This window comes from Balaenoptera ricei, chromosome 9, assembly GCF_028023285.1.
Source record: "Balaenoptera ricei isolate mBalRic1 chromosome 9, mBalRic1.hap2, whole genome shotgun sequence".
Lineage (NCBI taxonomy): Eukaryota > Metazoa > Chordata > Mammalia > Artiodactyla > Balaenopteridae > Balaenoptera > Balaenoptera ricei.
The window spans coordinates 6,786,708-6,808,422 of NC_082647.1; the positions used below are offsets into that span (position 1 = coordinate 6,786,708).

At 42.5% G+C, this 21,715-nt stretch overlaps 1 protein-coding gene across 6 annotated transcripts; it reads left to right on the plus strand.

The window, feature by feature from the left end:
• LOC132371364 (GTPase IMAP family member 5-like) lies at positions 1-12,582 on the plus strand. Of its 6 annotated transcripts, XM_059932602.1 has the most exons (4): positions 6,187-6,210; positions 7,075-7,134; positions 10,178-10,226; positions 11,702-12,582. In XM_059932602.1, the coding sequence occupies exons 3-4, from the start codon at positions 10,184-10,186 to the stop codon at positions 12,580-12,582; spliced, it is 924 nt and encodes a 307-aa protein (XP_059788585.1). In that variant the 5' UTR covers positions 6,187-6,210; positions 7,075-7,134; positions 10,178-10,183. The 6 variants fall into 6 exon arrangements, with proteins under 6 accessions (XP_059788584.1, XP_059788587.1, XP_059788586.1 ...); XM_059932601.1 differs by lacking the exons at positions 6,187-6,210; positions 7,075-7,134 and adding an exon at positions 1-187; XM_059932604.1 differs by lacking the exon at positions 7,075-7,134 and having other exon boundaries at positions 6,002-6,210.
• Positions 12,583-21,715: the final 9,133 nt, after the last annotated feature.

The window sequence follows — 21,715 nt, forward strand, 5'->3', positions numbered from 1 at the left end:
AAAACAGCCTGCCGCACTCACAACCGAAGGGAAAGCAGAGATCAGGGCTTTCTCAGATCACCTGTCAGAGTCTGTCACCAGGAAAGGCGAGCCCCGCCAGGGGACAGGAGCTGCGACCAAGCAGAAGGAACATGGCTCTGAGAGCATTTACTGTCTGAGCACCTGGGTTCCAGCAGGCACCATGCGGGTAAGTAAGAGCCGGAGCCATTAAGATGGGGCGTCCAGATCTGTAAAGATGTCACAAGTTTCCAGTAGAGGAAGTTCAAAAGAAGGTTTATGAGCCTCTTCTCCAGTCTGGAGGACACACATTCCTGTCTCCTTCCACACTCCCTCCATACAGTAAGAGAAGTGTGTGCTGGAATCACATCTAGGAATAAAATACATTTTAAAAGGCATTCAACATTGCCCAAATGGCATTTTCAGCACAGGCAGAAGATATTTCTGTGGCCCCCAAAGCAGTCTAACTTCAGAGCAAGTTACAATGTGGTGAGTCAGGATACCATCAGAATTCACCCCCCAGATTCTCCCTCTGTCCACAGGAGGGGACGCTCAAGAAATTTAAGAGGTCCAGAACTAGGTCTTCAACCCCTCTCCCTGCATGACCCCTTACATGTCTGCTCCCTAATTCAGGTCTCTCCCACGCCAGCTGCAGGGACACCTCAATTTCATCATCTGTACAGTGAAGGGGTCTGAATAAATAGCTCGTTTCCAAACTCTGATTTGTGGACTGATTACATCAGATACATCAGGTTCATAAATCGGAATTTCTGAGCATGGTCCCCCCAGAATGGACATTTTTAAAGAACACTCAAGTAATTCTGAAAATCAGCAAGTCTGAGAGGCACTGAACTACATGAACTTTGAATTTTCAGAGTGTTCCGAATACAGGATTCTACATGTTTTACGTAGTTCAATAACTAAGAACAATTTGTCGTCCCAGATTGCAGTGGGAGCTCACGTCCTTCCTGAAAATTATTTTAAATGATTTTAACCCCCATTTCAAACTATATGTAAAGTCCAGTCACCTACTCGAGAGTTCTGTGGATTCCCTGTAACTCACTTCCTCATTTCCAGCTTTGACAAGGACATCTTGCTTTAGCTAAATTCTTCTTCTTGGCTCTGAACCTTGCGGCTCTTTCTTCATTTCTGCTCTGGTGTCAATTATAGGAGTTTGTTGATTTCTAGACACAAAATAACTAATCACATTATGTGATTTACCCCTGGGGTAAACTTTACAGAAAGCTTTGGGCGGGGTGTAACCGGGGGCAGCGGCAGGAGAGTTACTGCAGAAACACCGACAGCTTTGGTTTGAGTTCTAGGCAAACCTGCCATCTGAGTCCTTTGGCCAGAGACAGGTTATTCAGCCAACCTCTCCCTTTGCTTTTGCTTCGTTGTTGGTGCCAGTAGGGGGTGAACACAGTTACCTGTAGGAACCAGGTGGGCGACATGAAGAGGTAGAATTTGAAATGGACGTTGAAGCACAGGACAGGACTCAGGCAGAAATGTGTGGTGGGATGAATGGTCCTAGGAATGAACGCACGAGGTGGGTTGGCAAAGGCCCTGAAATCTGCTGTTTGTGGAGGGGCTGACTGGGGAGGGGATTAGGTGGAAATGAGGCTGGAGTAGACGGAGGAGAGACTGTGCTCTCGTGCTCAGGCGCTCGTGTGATCAGGCAAACTTGACCACAGAATGTTTAATTGTATTAAATAATGTTTGAGTGGGTAAGATCACTTTACCTTGAGAAGCCTCAGGTTTGAGGCAAGAACATAAAGAGCTGGGGGGAAGCATCCCAGGCTCACCATATGTAGACATATTAGGACGAGCCAAGTCATGTGGTTCTGTGAGAACAGGAGCTCTCCAGACCAGTTTGGGAAATACGTCTGTCCTCCGATTTCCAAAAACAAAATTCCAATTTTCTTCTTGCTTGTTTCCCAGGCCAACAACCCTAAGGTAGGTCCTAAGTCAGTGAGCAAACTTTCTTGTTCTCAGGGTTTTCCAAAGCCCCCCACCCCACCCCCAGCTGCTGAATCTCCAGGGAAAACTTATTTTCTACAACCTACGTCACTGACATAGAATTACCTGGGAAAATGAACATCAGAAGCTTACTCATTGACATAGAATAAGTGTTGTCATCTCCCCTCCGCTCTGTGCATTTCGAGGCCCTGAAAAGACAGCACAAGCTCACCAAGTGTTCTCACAGTATCGTCCCAACCCCAGACCAAGCTCTTCCACTGTCTTCCCTAAATTCTGATGCTCGGAGAGGGCAGGAACTATGACTTTTTCACTGTGGTGTCACCAGCTCTTTGGACTTTGCCTGACACATTGGAGGGAGTTATACTTATTTGATGAATGAATGATTGAAAGAGTTCCAAATGGTGTTTGGGACTCTTTCAGTTAATCATGAGAGGACAGAAGACAGCAAGAGATGAAGAAAACGCCTATGGTAAGAACACGCCTCACAATGCGTGTTTGCCCCCAGGTGTGAGCTCCGGGTAGTAAGGGGGATGGGCTATCTCAACACTGAACGGAGAGAAGCCCCAGAGGTTTCTCAATGCTGGGATGAAACAGCAAGAGCCCTGGGGCTGGCATTTGACCTAGATCTCTGCCCCTGACCTGCTGTGAGATATTGAGTTCTTTGACTAACCTGCACCTCCGTCCCCAAGGTAAAATGAATAAACCTCCTCTGATCTCCACAGAAGGGGATGTAGAGGAAATCCAACTGTATACTAGAGGGAACATGATTCACCAGGTAGAAGGTGTTAGGGAACAAGGATGGAGGGTTAACCAGGTATCTTACTAGGCAGCAGGTTTAAGAGAGAGGAGAGGAAGAGGAGGGCAAGAGGGAGGGAAGAAGAGATGGTCTCATCTTATCCTCCCAACAGCCCTATGAGGACAGCGCTACATTATTGATCCCATTTGTGCAGAAGAGGTTTAGCACTTAGGTTAAGCAGCTTCCCAGGGTTACACGGCTGGCAGGGGGTGGGGCTGTGATTCAAACCCAGGGTGTGGGACACCAGACAGCCCTCATGGCCAGGCCCACTGCCCCTCCTGCCTTTCTTCAGTGGCAGGGTATCTGGGAATATATGGCAGAGGCCACTGAAGTTGTCAAAAACGGTCCAGCTCTGCACAGTGTGGATGACAAATAATTTACAGGCTTTTATTTGAAGAGGAAAGTAATCTACTGAGAGTCAAGTGATTTTCTAAGGGTAAAACGTGGCAAATCAGAATTGGAACTTATTTTTCCTTACTGTCCTATAGGAAGAGTTTCCTTAACCGGATACAGAGTCAAAATACCAAAATTTCTCAAAAACTGTCTAAGTGAATATATATATATATTCATATCAAACACATACATCTCCTCTCACCTTTTCTTTTATCTCTTCAAGCTTAAAAATTCCTTGATCATGTACTGATGAAGTTTCTTTCATATTTCCATGCCCTGCTGCCTGGATCTGCTGCATTTTATCTAAAGAGGTTCATATTTGCCTTACTTACGAGAGTTGTTTTTGGCCATGATGAGTTTTTCAAGCAGAAGATTTAAACAATGCATACCCTCTTACATAGTCTTGTACAATATTCAATATTCAACTGCCTGGCTGGGCAGATGCTACTGCTCTTTCCAGAGAATACCCAATGGATTGAATTCCCTAGAAGAGGAATTCCTGTAAGTCCTTGGGGAAGCCAGAGCTAGGCTATGACCCAAGACTCATTTTTTTTTGAAGCTTTTTTTAAATTTATTTTTTTAAATTTTTATTGGAGTGTAGTTGCTTTACAGTGTTGTGTTACTTTCTGCTCTACAGCAAAGTGAATCAGTTATACGTATACATATATCCCCTCTTTTTGTAGATTTCCTTCCCATTTAGGTCACCACAGAACATTGAGTAGAGTTCCCTGTGTTATGCAGTAGGTTCTTATTAGTTATCTATTTTATACATAGTAGTGTATATATGTCAATCCCAATCTCCCAGTTCATCCCACCCACCCTCGTCCCCCCTTGGTATCCATATGTTTGGTCTCTACGCCTGTGTCTCTATTTCTGCTTTGCAAATAAGTTCATCTGTACCATTTGTCTAGATTCCACATATAAGCGATATTATACGATATTTGCTTTTTTCTCTTTCTGACTTACTTCACTCTGTATGACAGTCTCTAGGTCTATCCACATCTCTGCAAATGGCACTATTTTGTTCCTTTTTATGGCTGAGTAATATTACATTGTATATATGTACCACATCTTCTTTACCCATATTCCTCTGTCTATGGACATTTAGGTTGCTTCCATGTCCTAGCTATTGTAAATAGTGCTGCAATGAATATTGGGGTGCATGCATTTTATCTTTTTGAATTATGGTTTTCTCCGGGTACATGCCCAGTAGTGGGATTCTTCGGTCATATGGTAGTTCTATTTTTAGTTTTTTGCGGAACCTTCATACCGTTCTCCATAGTGGCTGTATCAATTTATATTCCCACCAACAGTGCAAGAGGGTTCCCTTTTCTCCACACCCTCTCCAGCATTTATTGTTTGTAGATTTTTTGATGATGGCCACTCTGACCAGTGTGAGGTGATACCTCATTGTAGTTTTGATTTGCATTTCTCTAATAATTAGTGACATTGAGCATCTTTTCACGTGTTTATTAGCCATCTGTATGTCTTCTTTGGAGAAATGTCCACTTAGGTCTTCCACCCATTTTTTGATTGGGTTGTTTGTTTTTTTGGTACTGAGCTGCAGGAGCTGTTTGTGTATTTTGGAGATTAATCCCTTGTCGGTGGCTTCGTTTGCAAATATTTTCTCCCATTCTGAGAGTTGTCTTTTCGTTTTGTTTATGGGTTCCTTTGCTGGGCAAAAGCTTTTAAGTTTAATTAGGCCCCATTTGTTTATTTTTGTTTTTATTTTCATTACTCTAAGAGGTGGGTCAAAAAATATCTTGCTGCGATTTATGCCAAAGAGTGGTCTGCCTGTGTTTTCCTCTAAGAGTTTTATAGTGTCCAGCCTTACATTTAGGCCTGTGATCCATTTTGAGTTTATTTTTGTGTATGGTGTTAGGTCTTTTTTTTTTTTTTGGTGCTCTGGGAGCCTTCATCTGATAGTGGCAATGTTTGCCTTTTCTGATACAACTGCATTTGCGCTTGTTTATTCCAGCAATAAAATATTTTGAGATTTTTTCTAAATTTGTCTTTTACCTCTTTTTTTTTTTAAGTAGTTGTCTTCCAAAATGATGTAGTGTTTTGTTTTAATTATTATTTGGTGTCTTAATTATTTTTATACCTTACATTCAATCTCATTCTTGGCCCAATTCTTGTTTATTTTATATTTCCTTTCACTCTTTATACCATTAATTTTAGGCACTCCTTTTTACTTTGGAAATAGTGTTAAATCGTGTATATCCCTTGATTTACTACATCTGAAAACACCTAAGATCTATTCTTCCACATGCTAGTGAAATAGCTCATGGATACGCTGAAGAGAACTGCTTACCACTCCTCAAATATCACACACACAGCCCCAAGAAGAGACACCCAACCCCAAGAAACAAAAGACAAGGGTAGTCACTCTCTGACTCCCAGCCCTGGGGAGTTTCTGGAAAGGAGGAAAGCTCCATTCTAACCTGTTCCACATCTGGGCTCCAGCTTTTCACGAAGGTAGAGAAGTCCTCCTTCCTGAAAAGCCAGTGATTCTTTCTTGCGCCAAAGAAAATAACTAATTTTCTCAGTAGGTCTCTTTGTAGGTGCTTTCACAGGGAGACTCAGATCAGCGGGGTCTGCGTTAGAGTGAGAGGTACTGGGACTCAACAAGAGAGATGAAACGTTGATCTTCCGGGAATGGTGGCCGGAGAGCACCGCCCGCCCGCGGAGGCAACAGGGGCCTTTAGCAACGGGGAAACAGGCGGGATTGGGGCCCCTGTTCTTCTCTTTCACGCTCCAAACATCACTTCTTTCCACACGTCTTAAAGAGGAAGCGGCAGGGGGCGGGGCGCTCGCGGGCTCCGACAGGAAGCATCCCGTTAGGGCGGCAGCACGCTCCGAGCTCCCTGCTCTCCGGTTCCCGCGGCAGCAGGGTCGCCCCAGCCGGAGGGGGTGTCCCCAGCTGCGGGGACAGGGGGCGCACTCCGTTAGCCCCGTTTTCCTTCTTGCCCTGCAGCCGTGCCCTGGAACCTTCGGCCGCGCGCTCGCGCCGACCCGCCGGCACCCAGGCCGCAGCGCCGCGCCTGGTAAGGGGAACCCGGCGGGGGTCCCAGCGTCCTGGGTGGAGACCCGGGGTGGGGGGGGGGGTCCTGGAGCCCGCGGTTGAGTTAGGGCTACTGATTTCTCGTGGGATCTGACACCGGTTACCAGACTTCTGGGCTCTCCCATCAGTGAAACGGGGCGCCGATGGTGAGCGTTATGGGCAACCGCGGATTCCTAGTGGGAGGGAAGCGGCTTCGGGAACCGCTCACCCCGCGTTCACGGCCCATCGCTTTCCACAGCGCGGAGGTCTTTTCCGGCTAGTTGCCTACTGCTTAGCTCTTCTGACTTTCATAAGCTTCACGGGGTTTCATAAAGCTTCACTAAGACTCTCATCCCATTTGACAGATGAGAAAACTGAAACTCACCAGGTGCCCCAACTAGGAGGGGCGTACGTCTCAGTTTTAGCTCTTAACTTCCCCCGTACCAGCCACCCCCCCATCCCTGACAAGCACCATGCCCCCGAGAGGCCTGGGTACCGGGAATCTATTCCTAGGGCTTCACAGGACAAGTACAGGATCATTATGTTCCCACCCTCACTGAGCCACGTGCTCCAAACGAAACCTCTCAGTGAAATTGTTCTATTGGTCTTCTGAAAACCAGCCCATTCGCCCCCAAATACCCCACACTTTTCCTACGACACGATGTCGAACTCGACCCTATGGCAGACAGATTCCAGTGTGTACAGGAGCCAACCCTTTGTCTGCTAAACCTGCTGTGAGAGCCGCGTGATGAAATCACAATGCTAAACTCTGAAACAAGTGATACCAGGAAACAGAGGGAGGGGGCAGATGGGCGAAGGAGAATATGAATAAGGCAGACCGAAAATATTTTTATCTTTCCTAAAACAGCGTGAGAGAGCCTGCTTTCCAAGGGTTTGATAAAGTAAGGTACCGTCAAGATAAAATCAGGTTCGTATAATGTAAAAATCAGGAGGTACATTAGGCTCATTTGTCCAACCTCCTACCTAAGCTAGACCCTCCTGCTGTTCCTGCCAGATACTCTTATAATCTCTGCTCGCATACTGCCCGCGACTCTCTCATGATTCCTGATCCCGCCCTGGGGGAAGATTAGAAGGGTTTTCCTTGTGGAGAAGAAATGTGCCTCCACTCCTGATTCTCCCACTTCTGTCTACTACGTGATTGACACGTGTCTCATTCCTTCCGGTTTAGGATGTTTCCCGATCTTTTCCTAGGCTTGATTCTGTCCTTTTAATATTCTGTGACTCATTTTAGCATCTCCATCAATATCCTTTCTGACTAGCCTCTGCACACTTTGTTATTTGTTAATATCTGTCCAAAACAATCTACTCCTCGGTGGGACGTGTCTCCCCCGGCAGCCTGACCCACTCGGAAGACGGTTCAGGAGGACCGTGCGCGCCTCTGCCAATGTAACCTGAACTTTGATTGGCTTTTATGACAGCCACAGAGCTCCATTTGGGTCACACTGATCATCAAGTCATGGGAAAACACCAGATTGCTTTAAACTGAAATACTTCCATTCCGAGCAACTTCTGCCCCCTGCAATTTTATCTTTGAATAATCTTTTTTTTTTTTTTTTTTTTTTGAAAATGTGCACTCAAGATTTTGCAATACAGTTCTCTTTGTTAATTTTAGGGTAAGCTTCCAGCCTGTCTGCCTCAGTTTATGTCCTGACCATGGATGGCAGCATGGTATGTGGTGTTCCAAGAGGTTCATTGACTTTATAATCACTTTTCCGCCCTGATAAATCTAGGAGAATACACAGGCAAAATGAGCCATTTTTGGGTCTTAACTCCATGGCAGTTGTGTGATCGTGGGCAGGTCAGTTGAGGCTCAGTTTCCTAATATTTTAATAGAACTTTTAATACCTATCTTGATCACATCATAGGGAATTTAGGAGAACAATTAAAAGAATGGACATGAAAGAAACTTGAAAATTACAAATGGCTGCACAGAGGATTATTACCATGGTGAAGTTCATCATCAACATTGTCACCACTGTCGTCATCGTCTTTACCACATCGATATATTGATTCCAATATATAGAAACTGTCATCTGAAGTAGAAAAGATGTCAGAGAATTTGAGCAGTTTTAGCAAAAGCTGGAGTATTATTTACCAGAGGCAAGGACAGCATGTGGGAGAATGTGGTGAGGAAAATGCTCTTCTCTGGGCTTAAGGTAAGGAAAGTGGTGCAGAAGGAAAAGGAAAGGAAGGAAGGAAGTTGCCTTAATAAATTCTAATAATGTGAAAAGGGATGGTTTCCCTAGTGACGGCCATTTCTATTCTTCCCTACTGAGTGAATAGAAAAATGTGAAAAAGGTAGAAATAACAGAATCAACCTGAATAGCAAATAAACTATGAAAACCGTTTTGAATTCAATGTTAATCAATAAAATGCACCTTTAAACCAATTAAAGACATCCTAATATATACCCATCAGGGTGACCAAAAATTAAAAATCTAATATCACCAAGCGTAAGTGAAGATTTGGGGGTTTCTCACCCATGGCTGCTGCCAGTATGACTCAGCACAAGCTTCTTGGAGTCATATTTGGCAGTATCTTGTCAGGTGGAAACTATATATCCCAGAGAAATCGTCCATGTGCACAAGGAGACGTGTGGGGGGATTCTTCTGCAGCACTGTTTGTAGTAGCAAGCACGTATTTTGGCACACCAAATGTTTGTTAATAAAGAGTTGGATAAAGTGCTACATAAATAATGTCACTGACATAAAAGATTAAAATACCAAAAAGTACTATATATTACCTGTACATACATGTGTATCTCAGAACATTGGTTGCCTCTGAAGGGAAGAGGGAGAATGAGACGGGTTGGGGGGAGTCAAAAAATAAATAAATGGAACTATATGCGTAATGTTTTAACTTTTTCAATCAAACCGAACAGCAGCAGTAAAAATGCCAAAATACTTAGATCTGTTCATTGCAAATAGTGGGCATTTGTTTCATTACTCTGTGTATTTCTCCCCTTAAAATGTTTGTTTCATAACTGCATAATCTTTAAAACTGAATAAATAAAATACAGTCTCAGAGATCATCTTAATTATAGTGGCATATTGCATGCTTGCCTTTTCTAATGCATGCTTACCTTTTCTAGCACCAAGAAGAATGACACAATATTATGCCTCATCTGAATGAAACATTTATCCCCATAGTTTTGCCAGTTTCTGGTTATATCTACCGGAATTTTTTTTAAGTGGTTATTGGGAGACCCACAAGGAAAGACACTTGGTTTAAAACTGAGCAGGAAATGAACTTATCTTGAATTTGTCCTGAATGTTGACTCTGTCCCTCAGTCATGGCACCAGCTTCTCCCCACCAGCTGCTCAGAGGGGAGGGAGGATGGTGGCCGTGCTCCGCCCTCTTTCCCTTCGTCCTCTCATGTCCATCCTCAAAGGAGCCGTGGATCCCCCAATTCCACACTCCCATTGGAAGGTACATTGTACTTTGCTCTTTGCTACTGGGATATCCATCTGATACAAAGAGTTTCTGGGACTGGAAACGGCCAGTACTTCAAACAAACCAATGTCATTTACAGCAAGGCAATTTTTATTCTCTAGTCTAGCAAGTTTGCTTACTTTGATTCCAATAATAATAGTAACAATAAAACAATTTTTAAAATCCTGCTTCTCATTCAATAAGAGAAGACTTTCTTTATTTCATGCCTTTTCAAGTAGAGGGGAGATAATCAACTGATTTGTTTTCAAACATTTCATGCTTTCCTATAGGATGAGGAAAAAGCAAGAGTTCATTGAGTTAATATAACCTAGCATCACCTGGGTTGCTTAAGGTTATAAATGGATATTGGAAAGTAAAATATAAGTTAGAAATTAGCAATGGAAACAGCTCATCTAAGGATAATTATTCTCGGCTGTCTGAATTGGAGGTGTTCTTACGCCTTACCAAGTCCCATATATGGACACTTGCTTTTTATTCCTTTCCTTTTTTTATTCCAGAAGAGAATGGAAGGGCTTCAGAGGAGCAGATACGGGACTATGGCTGAAGGTAAGAAAGCCTCCAAATTCTCAAGAGCTCTAGGCATCAGGGAAGAGTCACTGTTTTCTCTCCTCCTCTCCCTCACCTCAAACACAGTGACAGAAAAGAAACCCAGTTATTTTCAACTGCAGAAGAAAAAGGCAGCTATCATGTTCTTTATCTTCCCTACCATCATCACACCCACACACACCCGAGTGTGAAGCTCTCCCCTGTGCCGTGATGTATGGGAAATGAGGAAATGAAACTTCAAGTCAGAAGTCAGGGGACTTGGAAACGAATTGTGAAAATGATATCCTTCCCTGCCTGCACTCAACTGAAAAGAGGAAAACTTCCCCATAGAGATTTAGTAATCATGTTTGCAAAAAAAAAAAAAAAAAATCCAGAATACTTAAGAAAAGGAAGAACCAACACAGAGTAAAAGGAATAACAATAACAGATCTTAGGAGACTAAAATGAACTTAATTCATTTGAGCTCATAAGAACTCCAGAAATCCTTGGATTCTCACTCTCTTCATCCCTTGAAGATTTTAGCTCTTGATGCAGCGTCACCCTCGACAACACCAGTTTTGTTATAATTTCCCATAATTCTATCAGCCAAATCGGTGATCTTTCCAACACATGTATTTCTAATGGTCTTATCATCTCTTCTTCAGCCACCGATCCAGGGTCATCTATCAGACTCCGTCCTTGACTTTAACGACAAGCCTTCTGTAGGCTCACTTCCGACTCCCCACCCAAAAAGCAGACACTCAGGGACCTTCAGCTGATCCTCAGTGGGAGGTCACTGGAGCTCTGACATCTGAGACTTCCTTTGCCCCCAAGGTTCAGATGAATGTGATTAGCAGTCTGTGTGCCTGGGAATTGGTGGGTGGAGAAGAGGTGATAATAGTTTCTCATTTGTGACTTCTCATCCTCCCCCTCTGTCTAATCTCACATTTATTTAGCATGAAACTGGCCTAAGCACCATCCCTGGAAAAGCACAGGGACCACTTTTCTTTCTGAAAAGCTGTGTTTTCCCTGGTCCTGATGAAGTCCTCGGAGCATCCTTCATAGTGTAGCAGTTCTTACTCTTGGCTATGGGTGCAAGTTCGGGCTCCCAGTGTGGGCTTCCTGCCATTCAAGAGTTTCCTAAAGTTGTATGCAAACATTTGTATGTATTTAAATATAACTATTTGGCAGGGAGAGAGGTCCATAGCTTTCATGAGATACCATGAAAGGTCCGTGACCTAAAAATCTTAAGAATCACTAACTTTACCAACAAGGACCTACTGTATAGCACAGGGAACTCTGCTCAATATTCTGAAATGACCTAAACGAGAAAAGAGTTTGAAAAAGAATAGATACATGTATATGTATAACGTAATCATTTTGCTGAACACCTGAAGCTAACACATTGTTAATCAACTAAACTCCAAGATAAAATAAAAATTTTTTTAAATCACTGACTTAGTAAAACACGGAAAACTCTTTTTTTTTTTTATTAGGCGGAACAGAACACACGCGGTCTGCAGCCTCGTCCTCACTGCGGATCGTCCTGGCGGGCAAAACAGGCGGCGGGAAAAGCGCCACCGGGAACAGCATCCTCGGCCAGCCAGTGTTTGAGTCCAGGCTGGAGGCCCAGTCGGTGACCAGGAAGTGCCAGGGGGCCACGGGCACGTGGAACGGGAGGAGCATCCTGGTGGTGGACACGCCCCCCATCTTTGAGGCGAGGGCCCAGGACCAGGAGGTGTACGAGAACATCGGGGACTGCTACCTGCTCTCGGCCCCAGGGCCTCACGTGCTGCTGCTGGTGACCCAGCTGGGCCGCTTCACAGAGCAGGACGTGGTGGCCGTGACCAGGGTGAAGGAGGTCTTCGGGGCGAGAGCCCTGAGACACATGGTCATCCTGTTCACCCACAAGGAGGACTTAGCGGACGGATCCTTGCATGACTACGTAGCCAACACAGACAACCTGAAGCTGAGGGGCCTGGTCCGGGAGTGCGGGCAGAGGTACTGCGCCTTCAACAACCGGGCGTCCGGCGACGAGCGGGGGGAGCAGCTGGCTGGGCTGATGGCCGTGATCGAGGGGCTGGAGAGGGAGCACCAGGGCACCTACCTCAGCAACGACCTCTTCTTTGATGCACAGCGGCTCCAGCAGGGCGGGGGCGACCCCCACGGAGAAGGTCACGTGCGCTACCTGGCCAAGGTGCGGTCACATGTTGCAAAGCAAAAGCAAGACCTGCAAGAGGCCCAGAGAAACCGTGCCTTCAAGGTGCTCCTCCGAGTCAAAAACTGGATCACTTCTCACATCAGAATATTTGCTGTTCTTGTTATATGTTTTTTTATTTTTCTTGCCATTTTAATTAGCTTGTGTAGTACTCACTAATGCTGAGCATTTTCAGAGGATACCTGCCATCAGCTTCCATTTTTTCAGAGTCAGCATCTTTATCTATATTGATAAGGAACTTTATTTGCTTTTTACATAATTTCACTTTCAATGTCCCTTCCTTGCATCAGACACACCATCCATTTTCTTCAGTTGCTTTTTATTTTCCATCCACCTGACCCATCCGTAGATCAGTCTAGAGCAGCCTGTTGCCTGATGTCTGGAAACAGTTCTTTTACACAGGCATACCTCGGAAACATCGCAGGTTTGGTTCCAGACCACCACGACAGAGTGACTATCAAAAGTATCACACCAAGTTCTTGGTTTCCCTGTACACATAAAAGTTATGTTTATGATACACTGTAGTCTATTTAGTGTGCAATAGCATTTTGTCCAAAAAACAATGTATATACCTGAATCTAAAATTACTTTACTGCTAGCCATCATCTGAGCCTTCAGTGAGGCATAATCTTTTTGCTGGTGGAGGGCCTTCCTCCATGTTGATGGCTGCTGACTGATCAAGGTGGTAGCTGCTGTTGTGGGGCAGCTGTGACAATTCCTTAAGATAAGACAGCAGTGGAGTTTGCCACATCAATTGACTCTTCCTTTCACAAATGATTTCTCTGTAGCACATGATGCCATCTGATAGCATTTTACCCACCGTAGAACTTCTTTCTACGAATGGGTAGAAAGAAGAATTGGAATCAGTGCTCTCAAACTCTGCTGTGGCTTTATCAATTAAATTTATGTAATATTCTAAATCCTTTGTTGTCACTTCAACAGTGTTCACAGCACCTTCACCAGTAGATTCCATCTCAAGAAACCGCTGTCTTTGCTCATTCCTAAGAAGCAACTCCTCATCTGTTAAAGTTTTATCATGAGGTTACAGCAATTCAATCGCATCTTCAGTCTCCACTTCTAATTCCAGTTCTCTTGCTGTTTCCACCACATCTGCAGTTACTTCTTCCACTAAAGGGTTGGGCCCCTCATAGTCGCCCATAAGGTTTGGAATCAGCTTCTTCCAAACTCCTGTTAATGTTGATATTTTGACCTCTTCCTATGAATCATGAATAGTCTGAAGGGCATCTAGAATGGTGAGTCCTTTCCAGAAGTTTTTCAATTAACTTTGCCCAGATCCATCAAAGGAATCACTATCTATGGCAGCTATAGCTTTACGAAATGTATTTCCTAAATAATAATACTTGAAAGTCAAAATTACTCCTTGATCCATGGGCTACAGAATGGATGAAATCTCAAACTGCTTAGAACTGCTTTTGCTGCATCCCATAGGTTTTGGGTCATTGTGTTGTCATTTGTTTCTATGTATTTTTTAATTTCTTCTTTGATTTCTTCAGTGATCTCTTGCTTATTTAGTAGTGCGCTGTTTAGCCTCCATGTTTGTGTGGCTTTTACAGTTTTTTTCCTGTAATTGATTTCCAATCTCATTAACGTTGTGGTCAGAAAAGATGCTTCATACGATTTCAATTTTCTTAAATTTTCCAAGGCTTTGATTTGTGACCCAAGATGTGATCTATACTGGAGAATGTTCCGCATACACTTGAGGAGAAAGTGTATTCTGCCACTTTTGGGTGGAATGTTCTATAAATATCAATTAAATCTATCCGGTCTATTGTGTCATTTAAAGCTTGTGTTTCCTTATTTATTTTCATTTTGGATGATCCATTGGTGTAAGTGGGGTGTTAAAGTCCCCTGCTATTATTATGTTACTGTCGATTTCCCCTTTCATGGTTGTTAGCATTTGCCTTATGTATTGAGGTATTCCTATGTTGGGTGCATAAACATTTATAATTGTTATATCTTCTTCTTGGATTGATCCCTTGATCATTATGTAGTGTCCTTCCTTATCTCTTGTAACAGTCTTTATTTTAAAGTCTTTTTTATCTGATACAAATATTGCTACTCCAGCTTTCTTTTGATTTCCATTTGCATGGAATATCTTTTTCCATCCCTTCACTTTCAGTCTGTATGTGTCCTTAGGTCTGAAGTGGGTCTCTTGTAGACAGCATATATATGGGTCTTGTTTTTGTATCCATTCAGCCAGTCTGTGTCTTTTGGTTGGGACATTTAATCCATTTACATTCAAGGTTATTATCAATATGTATGTTCCTATTACCATTTTCTTAATTGTTCTGGGTTTGTTTTTGTGGGTCTTTTTCTTCTCTTGTGTTTCCTGCCTAGAGAAGTTCCTTTAGCATTTGTTGTAGAGCTGATTTGGTGGTGCTGAATTCTCTTAGCTTTTGCTTGTCTGAAAAGCTTTTGATTTCTCCATTGAATCTGAATGAGATCCTTGCTGAGTAGAGTAATCTTGGTTGTAGGTTCTTCTCTTTCATCACTTTAAGTATATCCTGCCACTCCCTCTGGCCTGCAGAGTTTCTGCTGAAAAATCAGCTGATAATCTTATGGGGATTCCTTTGTATGTTTTTCTGTTGTTGTTTTTCCCTTGCTGCTTTTAATATTTTTTCTTTGAATTTAATTTTTGTTAGTTTGATTAATATGTGTTTTGATGTGTTTCTCCTAGGGTTTACCCTGTATGGGACTCTCTGTACCTCCTGAACTTCGTGACTATTTCCTTTCCCATGTTAGGGAAGTTTTCTACTATAATCTCTTCAAATATTTTCTCAGACCCTTTCTTTTTCTCTTTTTCTTCTGGGACCCCTATAATTCAAATGTTGGTGCATTTAGTGTTGTCCCAGAGGTCTCTGAGATTGTGTTCAATTCTTTTTATTCTTTTTTCTTTATTCTGCTCCTCAGCAGTTATTTCCACCATTTTGTCTTCCAGCTCACTTATTCGTTCTTCTGCCTCCATTATTCTGTTATTCATTTCAGTTATTGTGTTGTTCATCTCTGTTAGTTTGTTCTTTAGTTCTTCTAGATCTTTGTTAAACATTTCCTGTATTTTCTCAATCTGTGCCTCCATTCTATTTCCGAGATTCTGGATCATCTTTACTATCGTTACTCTGAGTTCTTTTTCAGGTAGATTGTCTATTTCCTCTTCATTTATTTGGTCTTGTAGGTTTTTACCTTGCTTCTTCATCTGTGACATATTTTTTTTTCTGTCTTATTTTTTTTTTCCTTTTTTATATGAGTGGGATTGTGTTCCTGTCTTACTGGTTGTTTGGCCTGAGGCTTCCAACACTGCAGTTTGTAGGCTGTTGTGTAGAGCTGGGTCTTGGTGCTGAGGTAAGGACCTCTGGGAGACCTCACTCCGATGAATATTCCCTGGGGTCTGAGGTTCTCTGTTAGTCTAGTGGTTCAGACTCAGAGCTCCCACTGCAGGAGCTTTGGCCTGACCGCCAGCTCGTGAACCAAGATCCTGCAAGGCGCGTGGGGCAGTAAAAAAAAAAAGAGAACAATAACAAAGTAAAAAATAAAATTAGACTAGGAAATTAACAGCTATATTAGAAAAAATATAAAAATAAAAATATAGATGAAACAACAACCAGAAGGTAAAACAGAAACACAATAGTAAAAAAGAGGAGGATGAAAAGAGGAGGATGAAAAGAAAAAAAAAAGGTGGAAAAGGCCTTGGCTGTGGAGGGCAGGGCCTAAGCAGGGGTGAGGTTTGGGTGGTGGGTGGGTCCTATGCTTAAGACCCACAGGGTTGGTAAAGGCTGGGGGGGGGGGGGGCAGGGGAAAAGGATGGGGCGAGGGGTGAAGGGGATGGGGCTTAGGCTCAACAGAACAGAAGGGACCCAGGCATGCCTCCAGCCTCTGGTCTCAGAGGGCAGGGGACCCCACCTGGTAGCCCAGCAGGCTCCCTGTGCCCAAGTGGCTGGGGCAAATGCCCTCTGCTCCTTTCCCGCTCCTCCAGTCCTGGAGGACCCCTCCCGCCTGCCTCTTTTATTCTCTCCCAGCCTCCCTCCTATGCCTCCAGGACCAACCCAGCCCAGAGGGGACCTCTGAGGGCATAGGACCTGGCCCGAGAGCTGGGCAGACTTCCCGGGCCAATTGGGCAGGGGAAACGCTGGGCCCACTCCCCACTGATCCGAGCCCCTGAGGGTCCCTCCAGGCGTGGGAACCCCTCCGCCCTCTCAGCCACCCCTCAAGGGCACTGGTCCTGTCTGGCCTCCACTTCTCCTCCCCCCTCAGTCCCCCCATGTCCTACTGGTACCCTTGGGGGTTCTTCCCATCTCCTTGGGCGTCAGTGTCCCCCACCAGCGACCAGCAGGCACCCTAGTTGTGGAGAGATGCAAACTCTGCATCTCCCACACTGCCATCTTGACTCCGCCCCTCCTACCTTGGCTTTTGACATGCCTTCCTCACTAGGTTTAATTATTTTTAGCTTTTGATTTAAAGTGAGAGACGTGTGCACCCTTCCTTTCACTTGAACACTTAGAGGCCACTGTGGGGTTATTCATTTCAATATTTTTATTTCCTGGGTGTAGGGAGACCCAAAGAGAGAAAGAGACAGGGGAATGGCCGGTCGGAGGAGCAGTCAGAACACACACATTTATCAATTAAGTTCACTGTCCTATATGGGTGCGGTTTGTGGCACCCCTAATCAATTATAACAGTAACCTCAAAGACAACTGATCACAGATCACCGTGATGGAAGGGGGCATGGGGAAGTCATTCTGGCTTATACGTGATTTAACTTGAACTTCATGCTCGCTAGAACAGCCTGTTTTGTGGCGTATTAAATGTACATTGTACATCTGCTTTAACCATTAAAGAAAAGAATGCATTTAAAAATCACAATGGAGGGAATTTCCTGGTGGTCCAGTGGTTAGGGCTCTACACTTCCACTGCAGGGGGCATGGGTTCGACCCCTGGTCAGAGAACTAAGATTCCACAAGCTGCGCAGTGCAGCCAACAAATAAATAAACAAAAATAAAAATAAAAATGGAATTAACTGTGGTTCAGTCATTCAAAATGGAGCCAGGTGGCCATTGTGGATGTGGTTTCAGACACACTCTGGCGTCACTGAGAACTTGAATCTGCTGAAATGTATCAAGCTCAAGGATACCACCAGCTGTTCTCAAACTATATCTGCTAGCCACTGCCAGCTGCATCTTTATGGCTTCAAGGTCCCCCTGGTAACTGTGAAACCATTTTGGACCCCAACCAAACCTTGCTTAACAAGCACCTTTACTTCTTGCCAGCTCCAATTATAATTCTTGACAAACAATTATGTAATTTTACAATTTTTGCCTTTATAAGCCCCCCATTTTGTAGTAGCAGAACACAATTTGTAGCAGAACACAATTCAAATGCTTTTGGATCTGTGTCTCCCAGGCTATAGTTCTCAGTTTGGCTCAGATAAAACTCTTTTCTATTCCTATTGTAGACTGTTTCTGGATTGCTCCCATCAACACCATAACAAATATAATAATATTGAAAAAAGTTATGAATATTGTGAGAATTACCAAAATGTGACATAAAATGAGCAAACACTATTGGAAAAGTGGCATTGATAGACTTGCTCCATGCAGAGTGGCCACAAATCTTCAATTTGTAAAAACCACAATATCTGCAAAGCACAATACAATGAGGTCTGCCTGCATATTTTTCTCTAGTTTTCTGCTTGTTAATGGAAAAAAGTAAATGATAATACTAGTTACTCCATCATAGCCGAAACCAGAAGACCCCTCCCTCATTTCTTCTTTATGCAAAGTATTAATTGAAGACACTAGACATTTGTACTATTGATTTCCCCACATTCTGAATTTTGCTGCTTACATCGTTATGATGTCATTTAACGTGTTCCTCTGCCTCACCATTTTTGTAAACTGGAAGTTAGTTGTGGTTGGTTTGATCAGACAGATCAGAATAAAGTTCAATTTTTTTTACAATGTTACTCCGAGATGATAGTCTATATTTCCATAGGGGGTACTCAACGTCTGGCTTTCCCTCTTTTTATGTTAGCACTCATTGGTGATCATTGTGTAGATCCATTATTTTAATAGGCATTAAAAATGGTGATATCCTATTCTAAAATTTCTTTTTCATTAAGTAGCTAGAATATTTCTATTAGGATATTCTTTCCTTCTTCATGTATTTAGTAACCTGAAGTATAGTTTATGCAGGAAAGACAAAATAAATGCTTGATAAACACCAGGATATATTACAAATGAATAAATGATTTAAATGTTAGCAAAAAGGAAAATTTTAAAGTCCTAGAAGGAAACAGAAAAGTATTCCACTACATGTAATCTGTACTTGTGGAAGGTCTTTCTAATGGTGACTGAAAAGCCAGAACACACAGATAAATTTATTGATTAATTTGCCTATATAATAGTGATACATATCTACATTACAAAAGTAAAATTTGAGGGACTTCCCTGGTGGCGCAGTGGTTAAGAACCCACCTGCCAATGCAGGGGACACAGGTTCAATCCCTGGTCCGCGAAGATCCCACATGCCGTGGAGCAACTAAGCCCGTGTGCCACAACTACTGAGCCTGAGCTCTAGGGCCCGAATGTGGCAACTACTGAGGCCACGTGCTGCAACTACTGAAGCCCGCAAACCTAGAGCCTGTGCTCTGCAACAAGAGAAGCCACTGCAATGAGAAGCCCGCGCACCACAACGAACAGTAGCCCCCACTCGCCGCAATTAGAGAAAGCCTATGTGCAGCAACGAAGATCCAACACAGCTAAAAATAAATAAATACATTTAAAACGTTAAAAAAACATTTTTTAAAGTAAAATTTGAATGACAAGCTAGAAAATAGTATTTGTAACTCATCTAATAGGCAAATGTCTAGTCTCTCTAACATGTAGAGTTCCTAGGAAATTGAAAAATAAAAAACCAACAACCCGGGCTTCCCTGGTGGCGCAGTGGTTGAGACTCCGCCTGCCAATACAGGGGACACGGGTTCGAGCCCTGGTCTGGGAAGAGCCCACATGTCACAGAGCAACTGGCCCCGTGAGCCACAACTACTGAGCCTGCGCGTCTGGAGCCTGTGCTCCGCAACAAGAGAGGCCGCGATAGTGAGAGGTCCGCGCACCGCGATGAAGAGTGGCCCCCACTTGCCGCAACTAGAGAAAGCCCTGGCACAGAAACGAAGACCCAACACAGCCAAAAATTAATTAATTAATTAATTAATTTAAAAAAAAAAAACCGACAACCCATTGTAAAAATGGACAAAACAATATAAAGAGAATCAACAGAAAAACAAATATATTAAACATATGAAAATAGGCTTAATGCCACTCACATGGAAAGAAGGGTATATCAAACAATTCTTAGATGTGATTTCTCTCCTATTTTGTTTTCAAAACTCGAAAGTATGAGACAAACAGGTGCCTTCGTATTTCATTAGTGAAAATACAAAACGGCATAACACATGTGTAGGGAAATTTAGCAGAGAATGCAATGTTATTTCAAATAGCAAAGGTTGGAACAATCCCCAAAGGGCCATCAACTGAGACATGTGAAAAAATAACCCCCTGCATAACTACACAAAAGACTACTATGCAGCTGTATAAAATGAATAAGCAAGCACTCTAGATACTGATATGGGAAAATCTCCATGACATATTGTTACATGAAAAGAATAAGATGTGGAGCTGTAAAAATAGTACACTACTTTTTACGTTTAAAAAGGAGAATAAATTAAGAATATATACTCAGATATGCTTATATTTGCAGAAGGAAACAGTGTAAGTATACTCAAGAAATAAAGTGATTAATTTTAGAGAACTGTGGGAGAATCAGGTGGACAAGGTAGAACCAAAATCTCTTAATATATGCTTTTCCATAATTTTTTATTATGGTAAAAAACACATAACATGACATACACCCTCTTAACAGATCTTTCAGGGTATAGTATGATATTGTTAACTATGAGAACAATGTTGTACAGACCTCTGGAACTTTTTTATCTTGCATGGCTGTAACTCTGTACCCATTGAACAGCAACTCCCCATTTCCTCCTTCCCCTAGCCCCTGGCAAATACTATTATACTTATTGTTTCTAAGAACTTGACTACTTTAGATATAAGTGGAATCACATAGTATTTGTACTTCTGTGACTGGCTTTTTTCATTCAGTATAATGTCTTCATTGTTCATCATATATTGTAGCATTTTAACAAGATTTCCTTCTTTTTTTTAATCACTGAACAACATTCCATTGCATATACATATATATAGTATATAATATCTCTTCACACCTGTTACAGTGGGCTATTATCAAAAAGACAAGAGAGAAATTGTGTTGGCGAGAATGTAGAGAGAAGGCAATCCTTGCGTGCTGTTGGTGGGAATGTAAATTGGTGCAGCCACTATGGAAAACACTATGGAGGGTCCCCAAGAAATTAAAAATAGAGCTATCATATGATCCAGCAACCCCACTTCTGGGTAAATATCCCAAGGAAATGAAATCAGGATCTCAAAGAGATATCTGCACCCCTATATTCATTGCAGCATTATTCATAATAGCCAAGATATGGAAAAAACCTAAGTATCTACTGATGGATGAAATAAGATGTGGTAAAAACTTACAATGGAATATTATTCAGCCATTAAAAAAAAAGGTAACCCTGCCATTTATCACAACATGGATGGAACTTAAGGGCATCATACTAAGGGGAAAAAGCCAGACAGAGAAAGACAAATACTTGTGATATGACTTATATGTGGAATCTAAAAAAGCCGAAGTCATAGAAACAGAGAACAGAATGGTAGTTGCCAAGGCCCAGGGGAGTGGGAGAAATGGGGAGATGTTGTCAAAAGATATAAACTTTCAGTTATAAGATGAATAGATTTTGAGGATCTAATGTTCAGCATGGTAACTATAGCTAACAATACTGTATTATATACTTGCAAGTTGCTAAGAGAGTATATCTTAAATGTTCTCACCATCAGAAAAAAAGGTAATTATGTGAGGTGATGGAGGTGTTACCAACCTTATTGGGGTAGTCATTTTGCAATATATACATGTATCAAACTCTCATGCTGTACCCCTTAAAGTAATGCAATGTTGTATGTCAATAACATCTCAATAAACCTGAAAGAAAATTCTTTTGGATAAATATCCAGAAGTAGAATTTCACACTTTTTGAATTTTGAATCATTTGAATGTATTTTTCTATTCAAAAATTAAATTTTAAAAGGAGTCCCCAATCTTCTTTACAGTTGTATTTTTTATATTTACATTTTTAATTTTATTT

Coding starts and splice junctions, on each gene's coding strand:
- LOC132371364 (XM_059932598.1), top strand. CDS start 9,498: ATGTTGACTCTGTCCCTCAGTCATGGCACCAGCTTCTCCCCACCAGCT. Junction 9,657..10,177: donor TTCCACACTCCCATTGGAAG/GTACATTGTACT, acceptor TTTTTATTCCAG/AAGAGAATGGAAGGGCTTCA. Junction 10,227..11,701: donor ATACGGGACTATGGCTGAAG/GTAAGAAAGCCT, acceptor TTTTTTTATTAG/GCGGAACAGAACACACGCGG.